The 21,132-nt window shown below is 42.9% G+C and overlaps 1 protein-coding gene across 1 annotated transcript in view; it reads left to right on the top strand.

Moving 5' to 3' along the window:
* The window catches only part of glrb (glycine receptor beta), a 51,475-nt gene extending 35,615 nt beyond the window's left edge, over positions 1 to 15,860 (top strand). Inside the window, exons 6-7 of the mRNA XM_033018569.1 lie at positions 12,597 to 12,749; positions 15,031 to 15,860. Coding sequence (XP_032874460.1) covers positions 12,597 to 12,749; positions 15,031 to 15,377 — 500 coding nt within the window. The 3' untranslated portion in view covers positions 15,378 to 15,860. The remainder of the gene's footprint in view (positions 1 to 12,596; positions 12,750 to 15,030) is intronic.
* The last annotated feature ends 5,272 nt before the right edge of the window (positions 15,861 to 21,132 follow it).

Raw genomic sequence — 21,132 nt, 5'->3', positions numbered from 1 at the left:
GGGGAACTTCTTTACTCAGAGAGTGGTAGCGGTGTGGAATGAGCTTCCAGTGGAAGTGGTGGAGGCAGGTTCGTTGGTATCATTTAAAAATAAATTGGATAGGCATATGGATGAGAAGGGAATGGAGGGTTATGGTATGAGTGCAGGCAGGTGGGACTAAGGGAAAATAATTGTTCGGCACGGACTTGTAGGGTCGAGATGGCCTGTTTCCGTGCTGTAATTGTTATATGTTATATGGTTATTCTGTGGTGGGTGACAACCCAAAGCCCCTCCAACAAGAACAAAGCACAAGTCAGGAGTGTGATGGAACACCCTCCACGTGCTCAATGATTGTAGCTCAAGAACAAAATAAACCGCTTGTTTGGCGCCTCGGGAGTTGGGAAAGAGCGGGGAGGGAGGTGGAGAAGACGAGGGATCTTGGAGGATTTAGATGGCTGAAGACTGGGAAGTGAGTTGGCTTAACTTGCATTTATTTCAACGTGAGAGGTCTGACAAGCAAGACCAATAAACTCAGGGTGTGGCGTTATTGTCATTACGGAAATCTGGCTAAGGGATCAGGCTAAATCTGGTAGATTCATATTCCAGTTATTACATTCGACATAGAGGTGAGGGTAAGAGAGGAGGAGGACTTTCCTTATTGATTAAGGAGAACATCATGCTAGTAACCCAATATGATATAACTGAAGATTCTCCTGTGAGGCTATATGGGTAGAGCTGAGAAATAAAAAGGGGATGATCACCTTGTTGGTTTTGCATTCTCAGCCCCAAATTGTCAATGGGAATTAGAGGAACAAATATGCTAAGAAATTGCAGATTGCTGCAAAGCTAATAGGTTTGTCATTGACGGGTATTTTAACTTTCCCAATAGATACTGATACTGCCACAGTTCCTAAGGTTTAGATGGGGTCGAATTTGCCAAATGTGTCCTGGAGAGTTACCTCGGGCAATATGTAAAGGGCCGTTCAAGGGAGAATGAAAAGCTTGACCTGTTCAAAGGTAATTGGGCGGGACAAGTGACTAAATTGTCAGTAGGTGCATCTTTTGGGACCAGGTCCAACAGTTCTATTGGCTTTTAAATAGTTGTGGATAAGGACTGGGCTGGTCCACAGGCTAACATTCTCAAATGGGGCAGGGGAAAGATAATGAGTGTGCAACATTCTCAGGAGCCAGTTTTCTCAAGTGTTTCACTCTCATATGATCTCTCACTGTCGAATTCTGTGCCTGCATGTGTCACCACTGTTTTGCCTTTCACCAAAGCACAGCTCAAGCTGCGTCCATGTAGGATGTGAATGATTGATGTCTTGTGATATGCTGGAGTTGCCAATTTATTTTCCATCTCAGTGAGTGTTGTAGCATTGAAACCCCTTGTAAGTTTGTACTTGTAGCTTGTTTGACAGTTTACTGAGTTACACGGTGATCTTTCCTTTAATTTTGATATAAACCTTGGTTGGCGCAGATCAAGAACAGCCCCTTCTGTTTCACAGTTGGAAGCAGATGCTTGAAGATATCCATCTCTTTCTTTCATTCGACCTGTGGGAATGTGTGTTCATTTGTGCGTTTGTGCCACGCTATTGTCTTGCTGCATGGATTGCAGTCCAGCGCAGTATAACTCGCAGTCCCTTGCAGTTCCTCATACTTGAAACATCACAGCGGTTTGCAGCACCATGTTTCCTGGCGTCTCTTCACATTTTCTCAATCCAGAAGATCTAAATGGTCCACTGGATGCCGCATAATGCGAGGTCCCCACACTGCCGGAAGCAACAGGACTGACCCGTGCATGTTCACCTCCGGACTTGAAAAACCTCTAAACCCAGTCAACATCTCGGCAAAGGATCTGAACAGCTGAAGTAAATGTTCAGAAAACTCTGCTTTAAGTGTTTAATATCAGGAGGACACATTGTTGGCTTTAATGCTGAATACAAGTTGCAATGATTGAAAGCTTCATATATAATGGCAAGGCATTATAGTCAATCAAGGCATGCACTGGTGCAACAGATTGTTATGGAATAAAGTAGGTACAGTGCTGGAAGACATCGAGGAAAGACTCAAATACACAAGACTGTTTCTGTGTTCACAGGAGTCCAATATTTTTTTTTGATGAATAAAGTTAGAATTATGGACAACTTTGATGGGTATGTTGGTATCAAAGAAATGGTCTCTTTTCATCTGCTCATTGTCTCTGAGCAAAAGCCTTCTGAGGGAAGGGCCAAAGATAGGATATTTCAGATAAATGGTGATTCTAGATCTTGGATGCTGTTTGTCCATTTGTATATTTTCCTTTAATATTGCACTCTGCTAAATAAATGCCCCTCTTCAAGAAGATATTTTTGGATTCCATTGACAATAGGAAGAAGTTACCTCATTGTTCATGAAATTCCAAGGAATGTCATTTTTAAATCAATGACACGTGCCATTATTTATGCACAAATAAGGCAAGCAATGGACAAACAGAGGATTAGAAACATAGAAAAATAGGTGCAGGAGTAGGCCATTCAGCCCTTGGAGCCAGCACTGCCATTCAATGTGATCATGGCTGATCATCTAAAATCAGTACTCCGTTCCAGCCTTTTCCCCATATCCCTTGATTCCTTTAGCCCTAAGAGCTAAATCTAACTCTCTCTTCAAAACATCCAGTGAATTGGCCTCCACTGCCTTCTGTGGCAGAGAATTGCACAGATTAACTCTCTGTGTGAAAAATATTTTCCATATCTCAGCCCTAAATGGCCTACCCCTTATTCTTAAGCTGTGACCCCTGACTCCCCCAACATCGGGAACATTATTCCTGCATCCAGCCTCTCCAATCCTTTAAGAATTTTATATGTTTCTATCAGATAGCCTCTCGTCCTTCTAAATATAAATATCTGAAGTTTACAGTCAGGTTTCTCTTTCTATTGGAGACACAAGCAACTGCAGATGTTGCAATCTTCAGCAGTCTCTTATTCCTTTGGGGTAACATTAAACCCAACAGTATAAACATTAAATGTTCCAATTTCAAGTAACACTCCATCACTTCCCTGTGGCCCCACGCGTCCACCCTGGTGCACACCCATTTCTCCCACTGTCTCCCACCCCCGTAGTCACCCTGCTCCTTTCCCATCCTTCGTACACTCATCTCCCATGAGAAAATAGTTCCTATTTTTCCATCTTACCGCCCCTCTTTGCGCTCCTGCCATCTCCTCCCGACTACATCCCTCCCTCTGGCTTTGCATTTTACTCCACGCTGTCTTCTTATCTGACACTCTTTGGTCTCCTTTGATCTTTTCCACCTGCTCCAACCATCTGCCATTCACCCCCCCTCCCCCCCCCCCCTACCCCCCCCCCCCTCCCCTCCTACACCTGCATCACCTATCGTTTGCCAGACTTCGTCCCAACCCTACATCTCTTTTCCAACTTTCCCACCTGCCACCCACCCCCTCAACTCCATCAGTCTCAAGGAGACGTGGCCATCTCCTCCACCCAGATGCCGCCTGGCCTGTTATATTCCTCCAGCACTTTGTGCTTTGCTCTTCGTATTACTAACTCTTCAAAGACATTTCTCTGCCTCCCTTTCTATTGAAGTTCATAGGTCACTGTCATAGGGTTGCTGTATTTGTTCATTACATGTTGCCAATTCTGTGTGTGACCTTTTACTAATAGGTAAATTAGCTTAGTATAAGTGTAAATTGTCCCTAGTGTGTGTCGGGTAGTGTTAATGTGGGGGGATCGCTGGTTGGTGCAGATTAAAGGGCCTGTTTCTTCGCTGTAGCTCTGAACTAAACTCTAAACTAACATGGCAGGCATTAATTACAATCAAATAAATCGTTCTAGTTGCGATTAACAACTACTCGGTGGAAGTCTCATTCCTTTATAAACATTCCTTTATAATTCCTTTTTCCTTTTATAAATCTACCAAGTCGTAAACCAATTTTCCAGTTCCATTTTAATTTTGTTTTTGCACCTGATGTGACATTGATTTCAGCAACTCTAATTTAGAATTCTCATCTCAGTCATTACACTATCAATTTCATGGTCCTTCAAAGTGATTGGTCAAGGAGATAACCTTTTGGGTGACTTGTTTGCTGAGGTCTCAGATCCTCAGTTCCTTTGGTGAAGTATTAGCAGATAACACTTTCAGAAAGTTAATCATTTAAAAAAACCCAAGGTATAATGAAGGACACACAGCTTTGAATTGTCACGGGAATGTGACTCACATGAGCAGACTTTCCATGAAAGTAACGAGAACATTAATGAGGAAAACTGAAAGAATCATCATAGATTTTAGCAAGGTCTCACATGGCAGATTGATCAGAACATATAAATATTCCAAAAGATCTAAAGAAAACACCAAGTGAATGCCTAATTGGCAGAATGGAAAATGTAATGCTTGACAGACATTTTGTGTCTGGAAGCCTGTATGAAGTGGGGCTCCACAGCTTTGGTGTTAAGTCCCGTTTTGATATATTATTTTGCCACAATGTCAACTTGAATTTAGGTCTGATTCAGAAGTTTGCAGGTGAAGCAAAATTGGCAGTGTGGTTGAAAGAGGGGAAGAAAGTCATTGGATGCATGAAAGCTTTAGTGGTGAATGGACAAATGGAATTTAGTTCAAACAGATGCGATGTAATGAAAATGGGGAGAGAAAACAAGGTAAGGCAATACATCACAAATCCCAGGAGAAGTAAAGGAGACTTGGTGTGCATATCCCAGATCTCTGAAGGTGGTGAAGTAGAAATATGGGAACTTGCCTTCATCGACTACAGCATAGAACTAACGAGCATTGAGATTGTTTGATCCGCTTGAATTAATTGTCAGACCAGGACAAGAGAACTGTCAGTAAAGAATGTTGCAGAGATTTATAAGAATGATGATAGGGCTGAAGAATTTTGGTGAGGCAAAAGATTTTATAATTTGTAATTGTCTTCAATGGAACAGCGGAGTGATTTAATTGGTAAATAAAGTTATAATTAATCCAATAATAGATCCAGAGAGGGTGAACAGAAAGGTTATATTACACGAGGTCGACACAAGGAACTGCAGATGCCAGTTTGCTGGAAAAGACAAGGTGCTGGAGTAACTGAACGGTCAGGCAGCATCTCAGGAGAACAGTGAAAGGGAACGTTTCGGGTCAATGGTTTAATAGTTCATTGTCACATGTGCGAAGTGCAAATGCACAGTAAAATTATTTTCTTACAAACAGTCCGTACACAGACTCCAAGGGGTGGGAAAGGATCGGGAACCTTCTCCAGATCATCTTTTTCATTACTCTTGGACATGTCAAAAATAAGGGTTGATTTATAGAAGGACAAGAGGAAACATTTATGGATATGAAAGGTTTAGAGGAATAAGGGCCAAACATGGGCAGGTGGGACTAGCGTAGATGGGGCACCGTGGTTGACATGGGCAAGCTGGGCCGAAATACCTGTCTCTGTGCTGCATGACTCCATGCCTTCTCGAGCCCCCATTCGCTGTGATGGCATTTCGGTCACGGTCACTGAGGTCGATGTCAGGAAATCCTTCAGAGGGGTGAACCCCCGGAAAGCACCTGCACCTGATGGTATACCCGGTCGTGTTCCAAAAATCTGTGCGGACCAACTGACTGGAGTTTTTATGGACATTTTCAACCTCTCACTTCTGAGGTCTGAGGTTCCCACCTGCTTTAAAAGGGATCAATTATACCAGTGTCCAAGAAGAGCAAGGTGACGTGCCTCATGAGTATCGACCAGTGGCACTAACGTCAGTGGTGATGAAGTGCTTTGAGAGGTTGATCATGGCGCAAATCAACTCCTACCTCAATAAAAACCTGGACCCACTGCAGTTCGTCTAACGCCACAACAGATCAATGGTGGATGTGATCTCACTGGCTCTCCACTCCGGTCTGGACCACTTGGACAACAAAAACTTATATGTCAGGCTGTTGTTCGTTGACAACAGCTCGGCATTTAACACAATCATCCCCTCCAAGCTGGTTACCAAACTGGGTCTCTGCGCATCCCTCTGCAATTGAATCCTCGACTTCCTCATTCACAGACCACAGTATTGTTCGTATCGGTGGAAATGTGTTAGCCTCGATAACAATCAGCATGGGAGCACCTCAAGGCTGCATGCTCAGCCCCTGCTGTACTCACTCTATACTCATGACTGCGTAGCCGGTCATAGTGCGAACTCCATCATCAAGTTTGCTGATGACACCACTGTTGTGGGACGTATTACTGATGGAGATGAGTCTGAGTAAAGAAGTGAGATCGACCGTTTGACCAAATGATGCCAGCACAATAACCTGGCTCTCAACACCAGCAAAACCACGGAACTGATTGTGGACTTTGGAAGGGGTAGAATGGGGACCCATAGTCCCGTTTATATCAACGGGTCGATGGTGGAGAGGGTCAAGAGTTTTAAATTCCTGGGCTTTCTTATCTCTGAAGATCTCTCCTGGTCCGAGAACATGGATGCAATTATAAAGAAAGCACGTCTCAGCGTCTCTACTTCCTGAGAAGATTACAGAGATCGGCATGTCAAGGAGGACTCTCTCGAACTTCTACAGGTGCACAGTAGAGAGCATGCTGACCGGTTGCATCGTGGCTTGGTTCGGCAACTTGAGCACCCAGGAGCGGAAAAGACTGCAAAAATTTGTAAGCACTGCCCAGTTCTTCATCGGTTTTGACCTCCCTACCATCGAGGGGATTTTTCGCAGTTGCTGCCTCAAAAAGGCTGCCAGCATCATCAAGGACCAATACCATCCTGGCCACTCACTCACTCCCCGCTGCCTTCAGGTAGAAGGTACAGGAGCCTGAAATCTGCAACATCCAGGTTCAGGAATAGCTACTTCCCCACAGCCATCAGGCTATTAAACTCCTCAAACAAAACTCTGATCATTAATAGCCCATTGCACTTTATCTGTTTATTTATGTGTGTGTATATATATATTCATTGGTATATGGTCACACTGATCAGTTCTGTCCTGTATTTATTTATGCCTACTAAATTCTGTTGTGATGAAGCAAAGCAAGAATTTTATTGTCCTATCTGGGACACATGACAATAAACTCTCTTGAATCTTGAATCTCTTGAATCTTGACTATGACTCTATGGCATACAAAGAGTGGGTGTCTACAACTGTGACTGTAAGTGTGTGTGCGGAGGCAGATGGATGGTGGTGGAGACAGATATATTAGTGGCATATTAGAGGATTGTAGATCGGCACATGGATATGCTGGGAAAGGAGGGATATGGATCATGTGCAAGAAGAGAGAATAGGTTAACTTGGCATGGACATTGTGGGCAGATGGCCCCAGGCCTTCTCTGTACTGTTCTATGTTCCATGTAGGTGACAGAGACAGAAACAAACTGTATTCAATAAGTACTGAGCATGGACATTGCCTAAACTGACAGGATTGTTGTCCTGAGCTAGGAATTGGATCAGCCTAAAGGGGCTGTCCCACGTGGGCGACATAATCCGCAAGTTCTGGCGAGTTTGCCCTCAACTCATACTCCCAGCATGGTCGACATGAGGTCATAGGAAGTCTTTGTAACTTTCCTTCATGCTCGAGAGTAGTCCCCGTGTACTCGAGGCCTCAGCTAGGTTGCGGCGTATTTTTCAACAAGTTGTAAAATGTCCGCATGTAAAAAAAAGGTCGCCATGGAAAAAATCTATACTTTTTTTACTCGTAGGTTTAGTCGTAGTAGGTCGTAGTAGGTCGGCATGTTAGTCGTAGGTAATCAAGGGTAGTCTAAGGTAGTCATAGATAGTCTTCATCATAGTCGAAGGGAGGTCGAAGGGAGGTCGATTGAGATCAAAGGAGGTCGTCTTCACTCTCCACTATTCGGTGTCCAATTTTCCCGAAGTTAGTCGTAGCTAGTCGTAGGAGGTCGAAGGAGGTCTTCAACATGACATTTTTTCAAACTCTCCTAAACTCCTCTAAACTTGCCAATTAGGTCGCCCAAGTGGGACAGCCCCTTAAGTAATTCCTTTAGTGTCTGTATGGACACAATGGATTGGATAATTTTCTGTGATTCTCTAATGGTCATGCATAAAAAAGGTAGATAAAAATGTTGGAGAACTCAGCGGGTGAGGCAGCATCTATGGAGCGAAGGAATAGATGATGTTTTGGTTCAACACCCTTCTTATGCAGAAGAAAACAGAAACATGCAAGTAATTTACGCACCAAGATAACTGTGAGGCACAAATGAACAAAGGACCAAACATTCCCATAGGTCGAATGAAAGAAGGTGGTGGATTTCTTGGAGCATGCAAGTTTGAGTCTAACAGCTCCCATTAAATAATGTGTACAGTAAATTGCGATCCAATATTTAGTTACTCGCTCTACTTCCCTTAAACTCACTGAGGTACTTTAAATGCCGGAAAAGGGCATTGACAAAGGATTCTTTTCATGTTATTCCATGACCGAATTAATCGGCTTGTACATTAAGTACAGTCATGGGTTGCACATTTGTTTTACAGTATGAGGGGGTGTTTCTACAGGCAAGTGTGTATTTTCTTCACCTTTGGAGAATTGTGAGGTCTTTTCACCACTTTTGAAACATTTAATGCCTCTGTCTCTGATTTAGAGAATTTCAGTCAGTAATTCTTTCTCGATCTTAAGTGCAACACATCTTATTCTGAAACAATTTCCCCTGGTTCAAGATCCCCCCACTATGGAAAACCCACTCTGCCAGTGCCCCTCAGAATCATAAGTTTTAAGAAGCAGCAGAAGTAACTGCATTATATTTTGTTGGTGGTACACTATGAACCAGTGGTGGAGGGAATGAAATGAGTAGACACAAGGAACTGTAAATGCTGTAATCTTGCATAGAAGACGAAGTGCTGATGCAACTCAGCGGGTCAGACAGCATCTCTGAAAGGCATGGATAGGTGATGGTTTGGATTGGGAATTTCTTCGGGCTGAGTTTGAAGTAGGGTCCCGACCTGAAATGTCGCCTGATCCATGTCCTCTGCAGATGCAGCCTGATTCGCTGAGTTACTTTGCACTTTGTGTTCTACCAATGGAAGGAGTATTTGAGTTGGTGGATGGTTGCCAGTCAGGATAATACCAGGCTTCTTGAGAGTTATTGGACCTGCACTCATTCAGTCAAATGATTAGTATTCTGCCACACAACTCTCATGTGCTTCGTATCTGCTTTAAAAGGGCATCAATTATACCGGTGCCCAAGAAGAGTAAGGCGACGTGCCCCAATGACTATCGACCAGTAGCACTAACGCCAGTGGTGATGAAGTGCTTTGAGAGGCTGATCATGGAGCAAATCAACTCCTACCTCGACAAAAACCTGGACCCACTGCAGTTCGCTTACCGCCACAACAGATCAACGGTGGATGCGATCTCGCTGGCCCTCCACTCCGCACTGGACCACTTGGACAACAAAAACTCGTATGTCAGGCTGTTATTCATCGATTACAGCTCGGCATTCAACACAATCATCCCCTCCAAACTGGTTACCAAACTCGCAGAACTGGGTCTCTGCGCATCCCTCTGCAACTGGATCCTCGACTTCCTCATCCACAGACCACAGTCTGTTTGTATTGGTGGAAATGTGTCAGCCTCGATAACAATCAGCATGGGAGCACCTCAAGGCTGCGTGCTCAGCCCCCTGCTGTACTCACTGTATACCCATGACTGCGTAGCCGTTCAGAGTGCGAACTCCATCATCAAGTTCGCTGACGACACCACTGTTGTGGGGCGTATCATTGATGGGGATGAGTCAGAATATAGAAGGGAGGTTGAGCAACTGTCCATATGGTGCCAGCGCAATAACCTGGCCCTCAACACCAGCAAAACCAAGGAACTGATTGTGGACTTTGGAAGGAGTAGGAGGGGGACCCACAGCCCCATTTATATCAACGGGTCGATGGTTGAAAGGGTCAAGAACTTCAAATTCCTGGGCGTGCACATCTCTGAAGATCTTTCCTGGTCCGAGAACACTAACGCAATTATCAAAAAAGCTCATCAGCGTCTCTACTTCCTGAGAAGATTACGGAGAGTCGGTTTGTCAAGGAAGACTCTCTCTAACTTCTACAGGTGCACAGTAGAGAGAATGCTGACCGGTTGCATCATGGCTTGGTTCGGCAATTTGAGCGCCCTGGAGAGGAAAAGACTACAAAAAGTAGTAAACACTGCCCAGTCCATCATCGGCTCTGACCTTCCTTCCATCGAGGGGATTCATCGCAGTCGCTGCCTCAAAAAGGCTGGCAGTATCATCAAAGACCCACACCATCCTGGCCACACACTCATCTCCCTGCTACCTTCAGGTAGAAGGTACAGGAGCCTGAAGACTGCAACAACCAGGTTCAGGAATAGCTACTTCCCCACAGCCATCAGGCTATTAAACCTGGCTCGGACAAAACTCTGATTATTAATAAACACTTTCTGTTATTTGCACTTTATCAATTTATTTATTCATGTGTGTATATATTTATATCATGGTATATGGACACATTTATCTGTTTTGTAGTAAATGCCTACTATTTTCTGTGTGCTTAAGCAAAGCAAGAATTTCATTGTCCTATATAGGGACACCTGACAATAAACTCACTTGAACTTGAACTTGAACTATCTACTACTTCCATGCTTTTGAGACCCGCACATACTCCATCCCCACAAATTACCAGCAGTGTTAAAGGAGGCCATTTGGCATGTCAATTCCAACCAGCTCTGTACAAGTACAATGAAAATAATGTCACTGGCCTTCTTAAGATGAGATTTCTGCTTCCTTACATATATCAGACAATCTTCTGCAAATTTATAAGGATGTGTAGTGTATTTAGCCTGTTGCACAACCAGGGCACTTTAAGCAATTCAGCCAAAAACTGGTGTTGAACCCGAGAGAAAGAGAACAGCAAAAGTTGAAATTGTATAAGCATCTGCTCAGTGGCACCTGAATGAGGATCTGGGACCACATGCTGGAACATCATGAACATGTGGCTCATCATAACATATGATTTACGGCACTGGGCCTGCACTCACTGGAGTTTAGAAGAATGAGGGGGGTCCTAATTGAAGAGTATCAAATAGTGAAAGGCTTGGATAGAGTGGATGTGGAGAGTCTCGGACTGGAGGTCGTAGCCTCAGAATTAAAAGACGTTTTTTAGGAAGGAGATGAGGAGTCATTTCTTCAGTCAGAGGGTGGTAAATCTGTGGAAAAGGCTGTGGAGGCAAAGTCAGTGGATATTTTTAAGGCAGAGATAGATCAATTCTCGATTAGTACGGGTGCAGAGGTTATGGGGAGAAGGCAGGAGAATGGGGTTAGGATGGAGAGACAGATCAGCCACGATTGCATGTACGAGAAGACTTAATTGGTCTAATTCTATGATCTTATGATCATTAGATGAAAACCATATCTAATTGAACAGTGCAGCCATGAATTCCACTTGAGCACAGCACATAACAGTTATCCATCATTTTATGTTTTTACTGGATTAGACATACCAGGGATATTGTTCACACTGGTGGTTAAATGCCAATGTGATCTTATAACAACATTTCAACAAGATAAAGCGTTCTTATCTATTGTTAGATAATTTTTATTAAATCAGCAACCTGTTGCAAATGAGGAAATAAAGAGTTGTTATGATTGTTAATTTTGTATTTCACAGTACAAAGGAAATATAATGTACTGGACTAAGTGGGACCCGTTGGGTCCCATGTTCACACGGGAGGGCTGGTACCTCCAGTGCCTTTTTACTTCAATCCAAACCCCCCAAACAACCATTTGCAGGCAGTGCCTTTTTACTTCAACCCAAACCCCCCAAACAACCATTTGCAGGCAGTGCCTTTTTACTTCAAACCAACCATATTTTCATTTTCAAACCACATTAAGGGCACTCACAGTAAAGTAGATATGTGTTCAGTGTTATTCAGAGCTCAGAGAGACATGATCCTCTGGCGTCCTCCATCTTGCAGAGACTGAGTGAGGCACACCACTTCCTGGTTTTATAGTCCCTCCCCCCTCCCTCCAGCGGGGGCAGCAGAGAGAATGGCAAATGTTTTTAAAACATTAATATCTCTCTGATTTTTTATCGATGTGGAAAATCCTCTGGTCCAGGAAGGCGGAGGGGGGCTCTGAGTGAGGCGACCAAAAATGACGGCCGTAGGTGGCGGCATTCTCTCGGAAATCGCAGCACAGTGGGCCAAAAGCGGTCAAGATCAGACTTTTAGTAATATAGATATATAATATTTTCGGAAACAGCCAATTGTGCTGTGCCCCCCAAAAAATGTACATTTAAAGTGGTGGAAATATACACAACCATAACATCCCTCAATAGAATCAGGATGTGGTTACATATGAAGGAAATGTATAAAATCAATTACTGTCATTTGTGCTTATTAAGTTTAATTAACAGGGGAGTTACCTAATCACCTCCAATTTGATTGCTGGTATGTACAACCTTTTTATTGTTGATTCCGCCAATAAAATGAAACAGTGAATAATTTGTTTTAACTGTTCAAATGAGAAAGCAATAGGATAGAATTTACTGCCTGGAAAACTGGTTTTCTAAATGTACAAATTGTAGCATTTCTATGAAATGTCTTTCTTTTTATTTTAAATGGTATTGTAATTATTTACTTATAAATAATTCTCTAAATGGTGCTTTGTTTTTATTGAAGGTTATTACACATGTGTGGAAGTGATTTTCACATTAAGAAGACAGGTTGGATATTACATGATGGGTGTTTACGCTCCTACTCTTTTGATTGTTGTCCTTTCATGGCTCTCATTTTGGATCAACCCTGATGCGAGTGCTGCAAGAGTGCCTTTAGGTAAACTACTGAAATGGGTGTAAATGTAGAAACTAGTTGCACTGTCCTTTCAATGCCACAGACACATGTGCCATTAAAATAAATAAATAAAATGTATTATTGTATATCTGCTCACAGAAAAAGTCATGGCAGATTTTTTTTGATATGAATGTTGCAACAAAAAAAAAGTTAATGTAAAACTATTAAACAGCAACCCTCTTATTTATGCACATTGCAAATTCACAGTCATTTTTTTAAATTGTGGATGATGGGGGAGTATTTTAAATGCTTAGCATAGCCTATCAATGACCCCCCCCCCCCCCTCCCAATCAATGTTTTATTAATCACAGAATCATTGAAAGTGAATGAATAATTTAAGGGCGGCACAGTTGTTAGAGACCCAGCGTCAGAGACCCAGTTCAATACTGACCACAGGTGATGCCTGTATTTTTGTATCCTTTGGGTACTTTGGTTTCTTCCCATATTCCAAAGGCGTGGAGGTTACTAGGTTAATTGGTCTCTGCAAATTGTAAATTGTCCCTGGTGTGCAGGATAGAACTAGTTAATGGGTGATTGTTGGCACAAACCCGGTGGGCCGAAGAGCCTTTTTCTACGCTGTGTCTCAAACTAAACAAAACATGGCACTTATCAGGCCTTTAGCTATCCCTGATTCTCTGATCGCAGCAGCATAGCTCCTGGTCTATAGGTCACGTAAGAATCAGAAGCAGGATTAGGCCCTACATCTGCTTGAATCTGTTCCGCCGTTTGGTAAGAACATGGATGATCTTATACTTCAGTGTCATTTTCCCACACTTCATTACCTTAATATTTAAAGAAAAATGAGCAGTGTGCATCAAATCAAATTGGAAATACTGGAAGGAGTTGTCTGGGCTCTTGAACATGGCACTTTATTTGAGAACAGGCAACATAAGATATAATAAGTGGGGAAGATCGGCTAATTATAGTAAGGGGCATTGCAGTTTTGACAAAATATTACTGAAGTAATTATTACTAAATTCTCTATTACTCTATTATAATACTCTTATTACTGAAGTAATGATTATTACATGTAATTCAGTTGTTTTGCTCCATTATCTGCGTGCAAGTTTTGAATGCAGATATATGTTGATTCTGAGAAATGTCATGTGGTAAAATGTTAAGTTGTTAAAAATGAGATAAGGTACATTTGGGAGCATAAACCCTTTTATTTGATGACAATTAATACTGGCTAAAAATAAGTAACTTTGATTATTAATTCCCATTTGAGATTTGAAAGTTATTATTACATGAAAGCTCTGACATTCTGTGGATTTAACCCTCAGCTATATCTTGGCCAGGTGTCAAAGACCACCCAAAAATACTGAGATAATGATTATGATCATGCAAGGACTAGATTGGGTAGAAGCACAGTCTCTTGCCCAGAGTAGGTGAATTGAGGACCAGAGGACATAGGTTTAGCGTGAAGTGGAAAATATTGAATAGGACTGAGTGGAAGCATTTTCACATAAAGGGTGGTGGGGGTACGGAACAAGCAGCCAGAGGAGGTACCTGTAGTTGCGGCTGGCATTATTCCAACATTTAAGAAACATTTAGACAGGTACATGGATAGAACAGGCTTGGGGAGATATGGACAAAACGTAGGCAGGTGGGACTAGTGTAGCTGGGACATGTTAGCCGGTGTGGGCAGTTGGGCCAAAGGGCCTTTTCCATACTCTATCACTCTATGACTCTGACTCTATTGATGTACTGTCCATTGACACTACTGTGCTGAGAGTGGAGTTGGATACTGATAAATGGGAGGCAGAAAGAAACTGGGAACATTTTAGGACCAAATTAATCAGGACCATTTATTTGTAAATTTGATTTATTTAGTGTGACTTATTTGTAAATGTTACGAAAGTGGGCAAAACCAGTTGAAAGTGGCAATGTTGACTTCAGTGTAGTTTTGCACATTCATTGCTGGGGTACTAACCCAATGATATTCTGCTCAATATAGAACAGGCCAGTATTTTTCTTTCCACTCATGCCTTCTTGACAATATTTCAATGCTAAAACATGTGCATTGAAATTAACCTTAAGATGTAGATAGAGAGATTGCAAGTCGTGTCTACAGGCAACAACAGAATCAGGTGCAGAAGTTGGAAAAAGTCATATATAAACAAAATTTCTTTTCATGACCAACAGTCAAATCTATAAGTTAACTATCCAAAGAAATAGCAAAACACACATGTACATTTAAATTCACAAATATAATATTAGAAGAGGTTGATGTGTTAATTTTCTATATTTTTCTATATCACAGGCATCTTCTCAGTCCTCAACTTGTCATCTGAGTGTATGACTCTTGCAGCCGAACTGCCCAAGGTCTCTTATGTGAAAGCCATGGATATCTGGCTGATTGCGTGCCTCCTGTTTGGATTTGCATCTCTTGTGGAATATGCAGTTGTGCAGGTTATGTTGAACAGCCCCAAAAAAATTGAAGCTGAAAGAGCTCGAATCCAAAAGAAGCTGAAGGCAAAGGAGCAGGCTATTGCCTCTGAAGGAAAAGGAGGTGGAAACTGGGTTAAACCTTCCTCTCAGAATACTGTTAATGGTACAGATACTCCCGTTCATATTAGCACTTTACAGGTAAGAAACCATGAGACTTAACTTTTACATTTAGCCTGAATGCATTTGTCCTTGCACCCATGATCTTCCCCGTAGTTTATCTTACATGTTAACCAAGGGAATATTGCCGTGATGTTGTTATCACAGCTGGATTTACTTTTATTTTTCTAAGTGTGGGACTCGCTGCAAATATTTACATCACTCTTAGAACTCTCTGCTAATTTGTGATTAACTTCTGCAGTTACTAAAAGCAGGACTGGCACCTAGGACCTATCAGGTGGGGGGTAACCAGTGCCATTTGGCATGAGCCTCATGCCTGTCTGTTTCAAAGGGATCTTGATTTGGGGGCCTCTAAAATTGAGGGGCCTTTACTTGATCTTGGTTTGGGGGCCTCTAAAATTGAAATTGGCCTGGGCCTCAGTTTATCTATGAGAGGGCCTGCTGGCACCTCCCATCTGTTGTAAGGAGAAGCAGGAAGTAAAATTGCTGACTTCTCAATTCGCATAGTTTGTCTCCCATTTGTTTTAGCAAATATTTTTCAGAGAAATTCAGCCAGATAGTACATACAGTAAGTAAGTAAGTAAGTAAGTTTATTGGCCAAGTATTCACATACAAGGAATTTGTCTTGGTGCTCCGCCCACAAGTGACAACATGACATACAGTGACAGTCACGAATGACTCAGAAAACACTAAACATTAATAATAATAAAACATTAATGATAAAACACCATTGATCAAGCATGTGAACCAACAAAATACCAGATCAAAGGGAGGCTACAGATTTTTGGCTGTTGAGTAGAGCAACTACTCATGGATAAAAACAGCTTTTATGTCTGGCTGTGGCAACTTTGGCAGTCCGGAGTCGCCTTCCAGAGGGAAGTGATTCAAAGAGTTTGTGGCCAGGGTGAGAGGGGTCAGAGATGATCTTGCCCACTCGCTTCCTGCTTGATAAATGTAAAGTCATGGAGGCTTTCGCACATAAATATATCAGGCAGCTAAAGTACCTTTCAGTTCAGGCTGGTGTTAAATCACCTGTGCTATAGATGCTTTTAACCAGAACTAGAGAGGGTGTGTAGGATGGACCTGCAGGTGCTGGTTTACACCAAAGATAAACACAAAATTCTGGAGTAACTCAGTGGGACAGGTAGCATCTCTGAGTGATGGAGTCCCCATACAGGACGAACCACCAACAGGATTATCCTAGGTACACAAAATTGCTGGGGAAACTCAGCGGGTGCAGCAGCATCTATGGAGCGAAGGAAATAGGCGACGTTTCGGGCCGAAACCCTTCTTCAGACTGATGGGGGGTGGTCCTTCGCTCCATAGATGCTGCTGCACCCGCTGAGTTTCCCCAGCAATTTTGTGTACCTTCGATATTCCAGCATCTGCAGTTCCCTTTTGAACACAACAGGATTATCCTGTTTGGAGACTCCATCATTAAGAGATGCTGCTTGACCCGCTTAGTTATTCCAGCATTTTGTGTAGAACTAGAAAAGACTTGGATTTGCTGTTCTATCGCAGGGAATGATAGACTAAACCAGTGTGGCAACCAGGGAGCCCTTAGCTCATTCACTGGAGTTTTCATCCACACCCAATGAAGCCCTATAGTTCCACAGCCAATTGTATCTTTATAGTCAAAACCAACAAGGCATCTCTGAAGAAGGGTTTCGGCCCAAAACGTCGCCTATTTCCTTCGCTCCATAGATGCTGCTGCACCCGCTGAGTTTCCCCAGCAATTTTGTGTACCCAAGGCATCTTAATGCTGAGATGTATTTTAAGTGTCTGGACTATCCCAGAGGAGCATCCGACCACAACCAGAGAGCAGTGCTGAACTATTATCTACCTCTTTGGTGACCCTCGGACTATCATTTATCAGACTTTGTTGGCTTTACCTTGCACTAAACGTTATTCCCTTATCATGTATCTATACAATGCAAATGGATCAATTGTAATCTTGTATTGTCTTTCTGTTGACTGGTTAGCACACAACAAAAACTTTTATTTGTTCCTCGGTACATGTGACAATGAACTAAACTGATCAACATTAAATAAACCAGCATTTTGAAGAATAATGGTGATTTGCCCTTGCCAACACTATTTACCATTACAATGGGAGGCATGGACTAAATGCATGAGGTAGAAGTATTCTAATCCATCCCTCTTGCCTTCTCTGCAATTCAATACATTTATGGCTGATCTTTTGCCTCAGACCCAATTTCCTACATCTTTTGATTCCTTTATTGGCCAAATATCAAGCAGTTTCAACCAGTTTCGTTTAGTTTTGAGATGTAGTGTGGAAACAGACTCTACAGCCCACCGAGTCCGCGCCGACCAACGATCCCCGCACACATTAATACTAAGCTACACACACTGGGGATAATTTACATACATATGTCTTTGGAGTGTGGGAGGAAACCGAAGATCTCGGAGAAAATCCACGCGGTCACGGGGAGAACGTACAAACTCCGTACAGACAACACCCGTAGTCTGGATCGAACCCGGGTCTCCAGCGCTGCAAGCGCATTAAGGCAGTAACTCTACCGTTGCGCCACCGTGCCGCCCTGAATCAAGAAATCCAAAGATTCACATCCGTCTGAGATCATAGACCATGGAATACACAGGAACAAGCCCTTCAGCCCACAATAGCTCTGCTGAACATGATGTCAGGTTAAGCTCCTCTGCCTACACGTGATCCACATCCCTCCATTCCCTGCTGTATCCATGTGCCTATCTAAAGGCCTCTTAAATACCATTATTGTATGTGCCTCCACAACCACCCCTGGCAGCACATTTCACACATCCACCACTTTCGGTGGAAAAAAAAATTGCCTCGCCCTTCTTTAAAATTTGCGACTCGCACCTTAAATCTATGCCCTCTAATCTTTGACATTTCCACCATGGGGCAAAAGGTTATGCATGTCTACTCTACCTTTGCCTCTTTTTATATACGTCTATCAGGTCTCCCCAAAGCTTCTGTATTCTGGAGGAAACAATCCAAATGTGTCCAACGTCTTTTCATCTAAAATTGCTTTACAAGTAAATTTTGAATGGCCGATTCTTTACTTTGAGATCTTAACATACTATATGTTTCTTGACGTGGCAGCCAGGGGAAACATCAACGTCACATCTATCCTGTCCAGCATCTGAAGAATGTGTGCATTTCAATAAGATTACTTCTTAAGGGCCTGTCCCACTTTCCCGAGTTTCTCACGAATTCTCCCGAGTTTTCCCCTTGATTCAAACTCGGTGAATTACGGTAATAGCCAGCCGTAAGTACTCGGGGCTATTTTTTTTACTCGTGGGCATTTTTCAACCTGCTAAAAAAATGTCCCGACTTACCTGATGCCCCGAGTACCTTTGGCTGGCATTACGAGCCGCTACGAAATATCTACGGACTCCTACGGCCTAGCCACGGACATTCTCCGAGTTTGAATCAAGGGGAAAACACGGGAGAATTCGTGAGCAACTCGGGAAAGTGGGACAGGCCCTTTAATCATTTAAACTCTTCTCATATGATAAACCTGCCATCCCCAGGAATCAGTCTGGTGAACCTGTGCTGCACTGTCTCTGTTGCAAGTGATCCCTTTCCAAAGGTAGAGACACCTGATCTGTCTACGATATTCCAGATGTAAGCTCACCGGGGCCCTTTGTAATTGGATCAAGACGTCTTTGTCCTGCTACTCAAAATCTTGTACAATGAAGGCCAGACAACTATTCTACTTCCTAATTGCTCGTTGAACCTCTATGTTGACCTTCAGTAATAAGTATATAAGGACTTCCAGGTCCCCCTGAACAACACTGCTTATGTTTGAAGTTTTTTTTCTCTCTCAATGTAAATGCATGAGCTCACATTGCGTGAGATACAGGCAGTATGGACAAGCAGCGGCACAAAGAGTATACCAGCGGCACAAGGAGTATACACTGCTGTGCATGATGGTCAGAATGGGCCAATATCTGCAGGATTCAGTCATAGTCATACAATGGAAATAGGCTCTATGGTCCAACTTGCCCACATCAACCAACATGTCCCATCTACACTAGTCTAACTTGCCTGCTCTTGGCCCATATCCCTCTAAACCTGTCCTATCACCAGTCTAATTGCCTCTTAAAGGTAGCCTCAACTACCTCCTCCGGTAGCACGTTCCATACACCCATCACCCTTTGTGTGAAAAAGTTACCCCTCAGATACCTATAAAATCTTTCCCCCTTCACCTTAAACCTATGCCCTCTGGTTCTCGATTTCCCTACTCAGGGAAAGAGACTCGATGCATCCACCCGAGATATTCCTCGCATGATTTTGTGCTCCTCTATAAGATCACCACGCATCCTCCTGCACAGCAGGGAATAGAGTCTCAGCCTAATCAACCTCTCCCTATATCTCAGACCCTTGAGTCTTGGCAACATCCTTGTCAACCTTCTCTGCACCCTTTCCAACTTGACAACATTTTCCCTATAATATGGTGTCCAAAACTGAACACAATACTCTAGATGCGGCCTCACCAACGTCTTATTTAACTGCAACAATACCTCCCAACATCTATACTCAATACTGATGAAGGCCAATGTGTCAAAAGCCTTTTAGACCACCCCATCTACCTGTGATGCCACCTTCAAGGAACTATGTACCTGCACTCCTACATCTCTCTGCTCTACGACACATCCCAGTGTCGTGCCGTTCACTGTGTAGGTCCTGCTCATGTTAGCCTTTCCAAAATGCAACACCTCACATTTCTCTGTATTAAGTTCCATCACTGCATTAAAGCAGAAAGCAGAGGCATGGCATGGTGGCACAACATCAGAGTTGCTGCCTTACGACGCTTGCAGCGCCGGGGACCCGGGTTCGATCCGGGTGCTGTCTGTATGGAGTTTGTACGTTCTCCCCATGATTGTGTGGGTTTTCTCCAAGATCTTCAGGTTCCTGCCACACTCCAAAGGCATACAGGTTTGTAGGTTAATTGGCTCGGTATAAGTGTAAATGTCCCTCGTGTGTGTAGGATAGTGTTAATGTGCGAGGATCGGTGTGGACTGATCTACTTAGTATTTGACATTCAAACAAATTACTGGCGTGGTGTCTTTGGACTTTACTTTAGAGGTACAGCTTGGAAACATGCCCTTTGGCCCTCCGTGTCCGCACCGACCAGCGATCATCCCGTACGCTAGCACTATCCGAGACACTAAGGACAATTTACAATTTGATCAAAGGCAATTAATCTACAAATCTGTACGTAGAAATTTCTCACAGTCTTAACCAGCTAAGTGATCGGTAAGAGAAAACATTGTTAATGACTCATACACAGTCACTGATCATTATTACCATTTTTCATTGGAATGATGATGGAGACTTCTATCCTTTGCTACAAATTATATTGTAATGTCAGTGGGTGGAGTTCCAGGAAAGGGCTTTATAGCTCATTCCGCCACCAGATCCAAACATTATTACATACCTATAACACAAAGAGAAATGGAGATTTGGAATCTGACATTTCCCAATTAGATACACAGTTTATTACATTATATCTATTATTACTTTTATTGATTATGTTTAGCTTAGAGATAAAGTGCAGAAATAGGCCCTTTGGCCTACCGAGTCTGTGCGGACCAGCAAAATTCTAGCACACTAGAGACAATTTTACAATTTAAAACTAAACAGATGCTTTGCAGATGGATTACCCACGTGTTAACTGATACTGCAATACTGGACTATTTCTGTGCTAAACAACAAAAGCAGCATGATGCTGAACAACAAAAGCAACAGGGTGGTGAATCTATGGAATTCAGTGCCACAAGCGGCTGTGGA

This window comes from Amblyraja radiata, chromosome 1 (assembly GCF_010909765.2).
Source record: "Amblyraja radiata isolate CabotCenter1 chromosome 1, sAmbRad1.1.pri, whole genome shotgun sequence".
In the NCBI taxonomy this organism is placed as follows: Eukaryota; Metazoa; Chordata; class Chondrichthyes; order Rajiformes; family Rajidae; genus Amblyraja; species Amblyraja radiata.
This window is presented reverse-complemented; position numbering and strand designations above follow the sequence as displayed.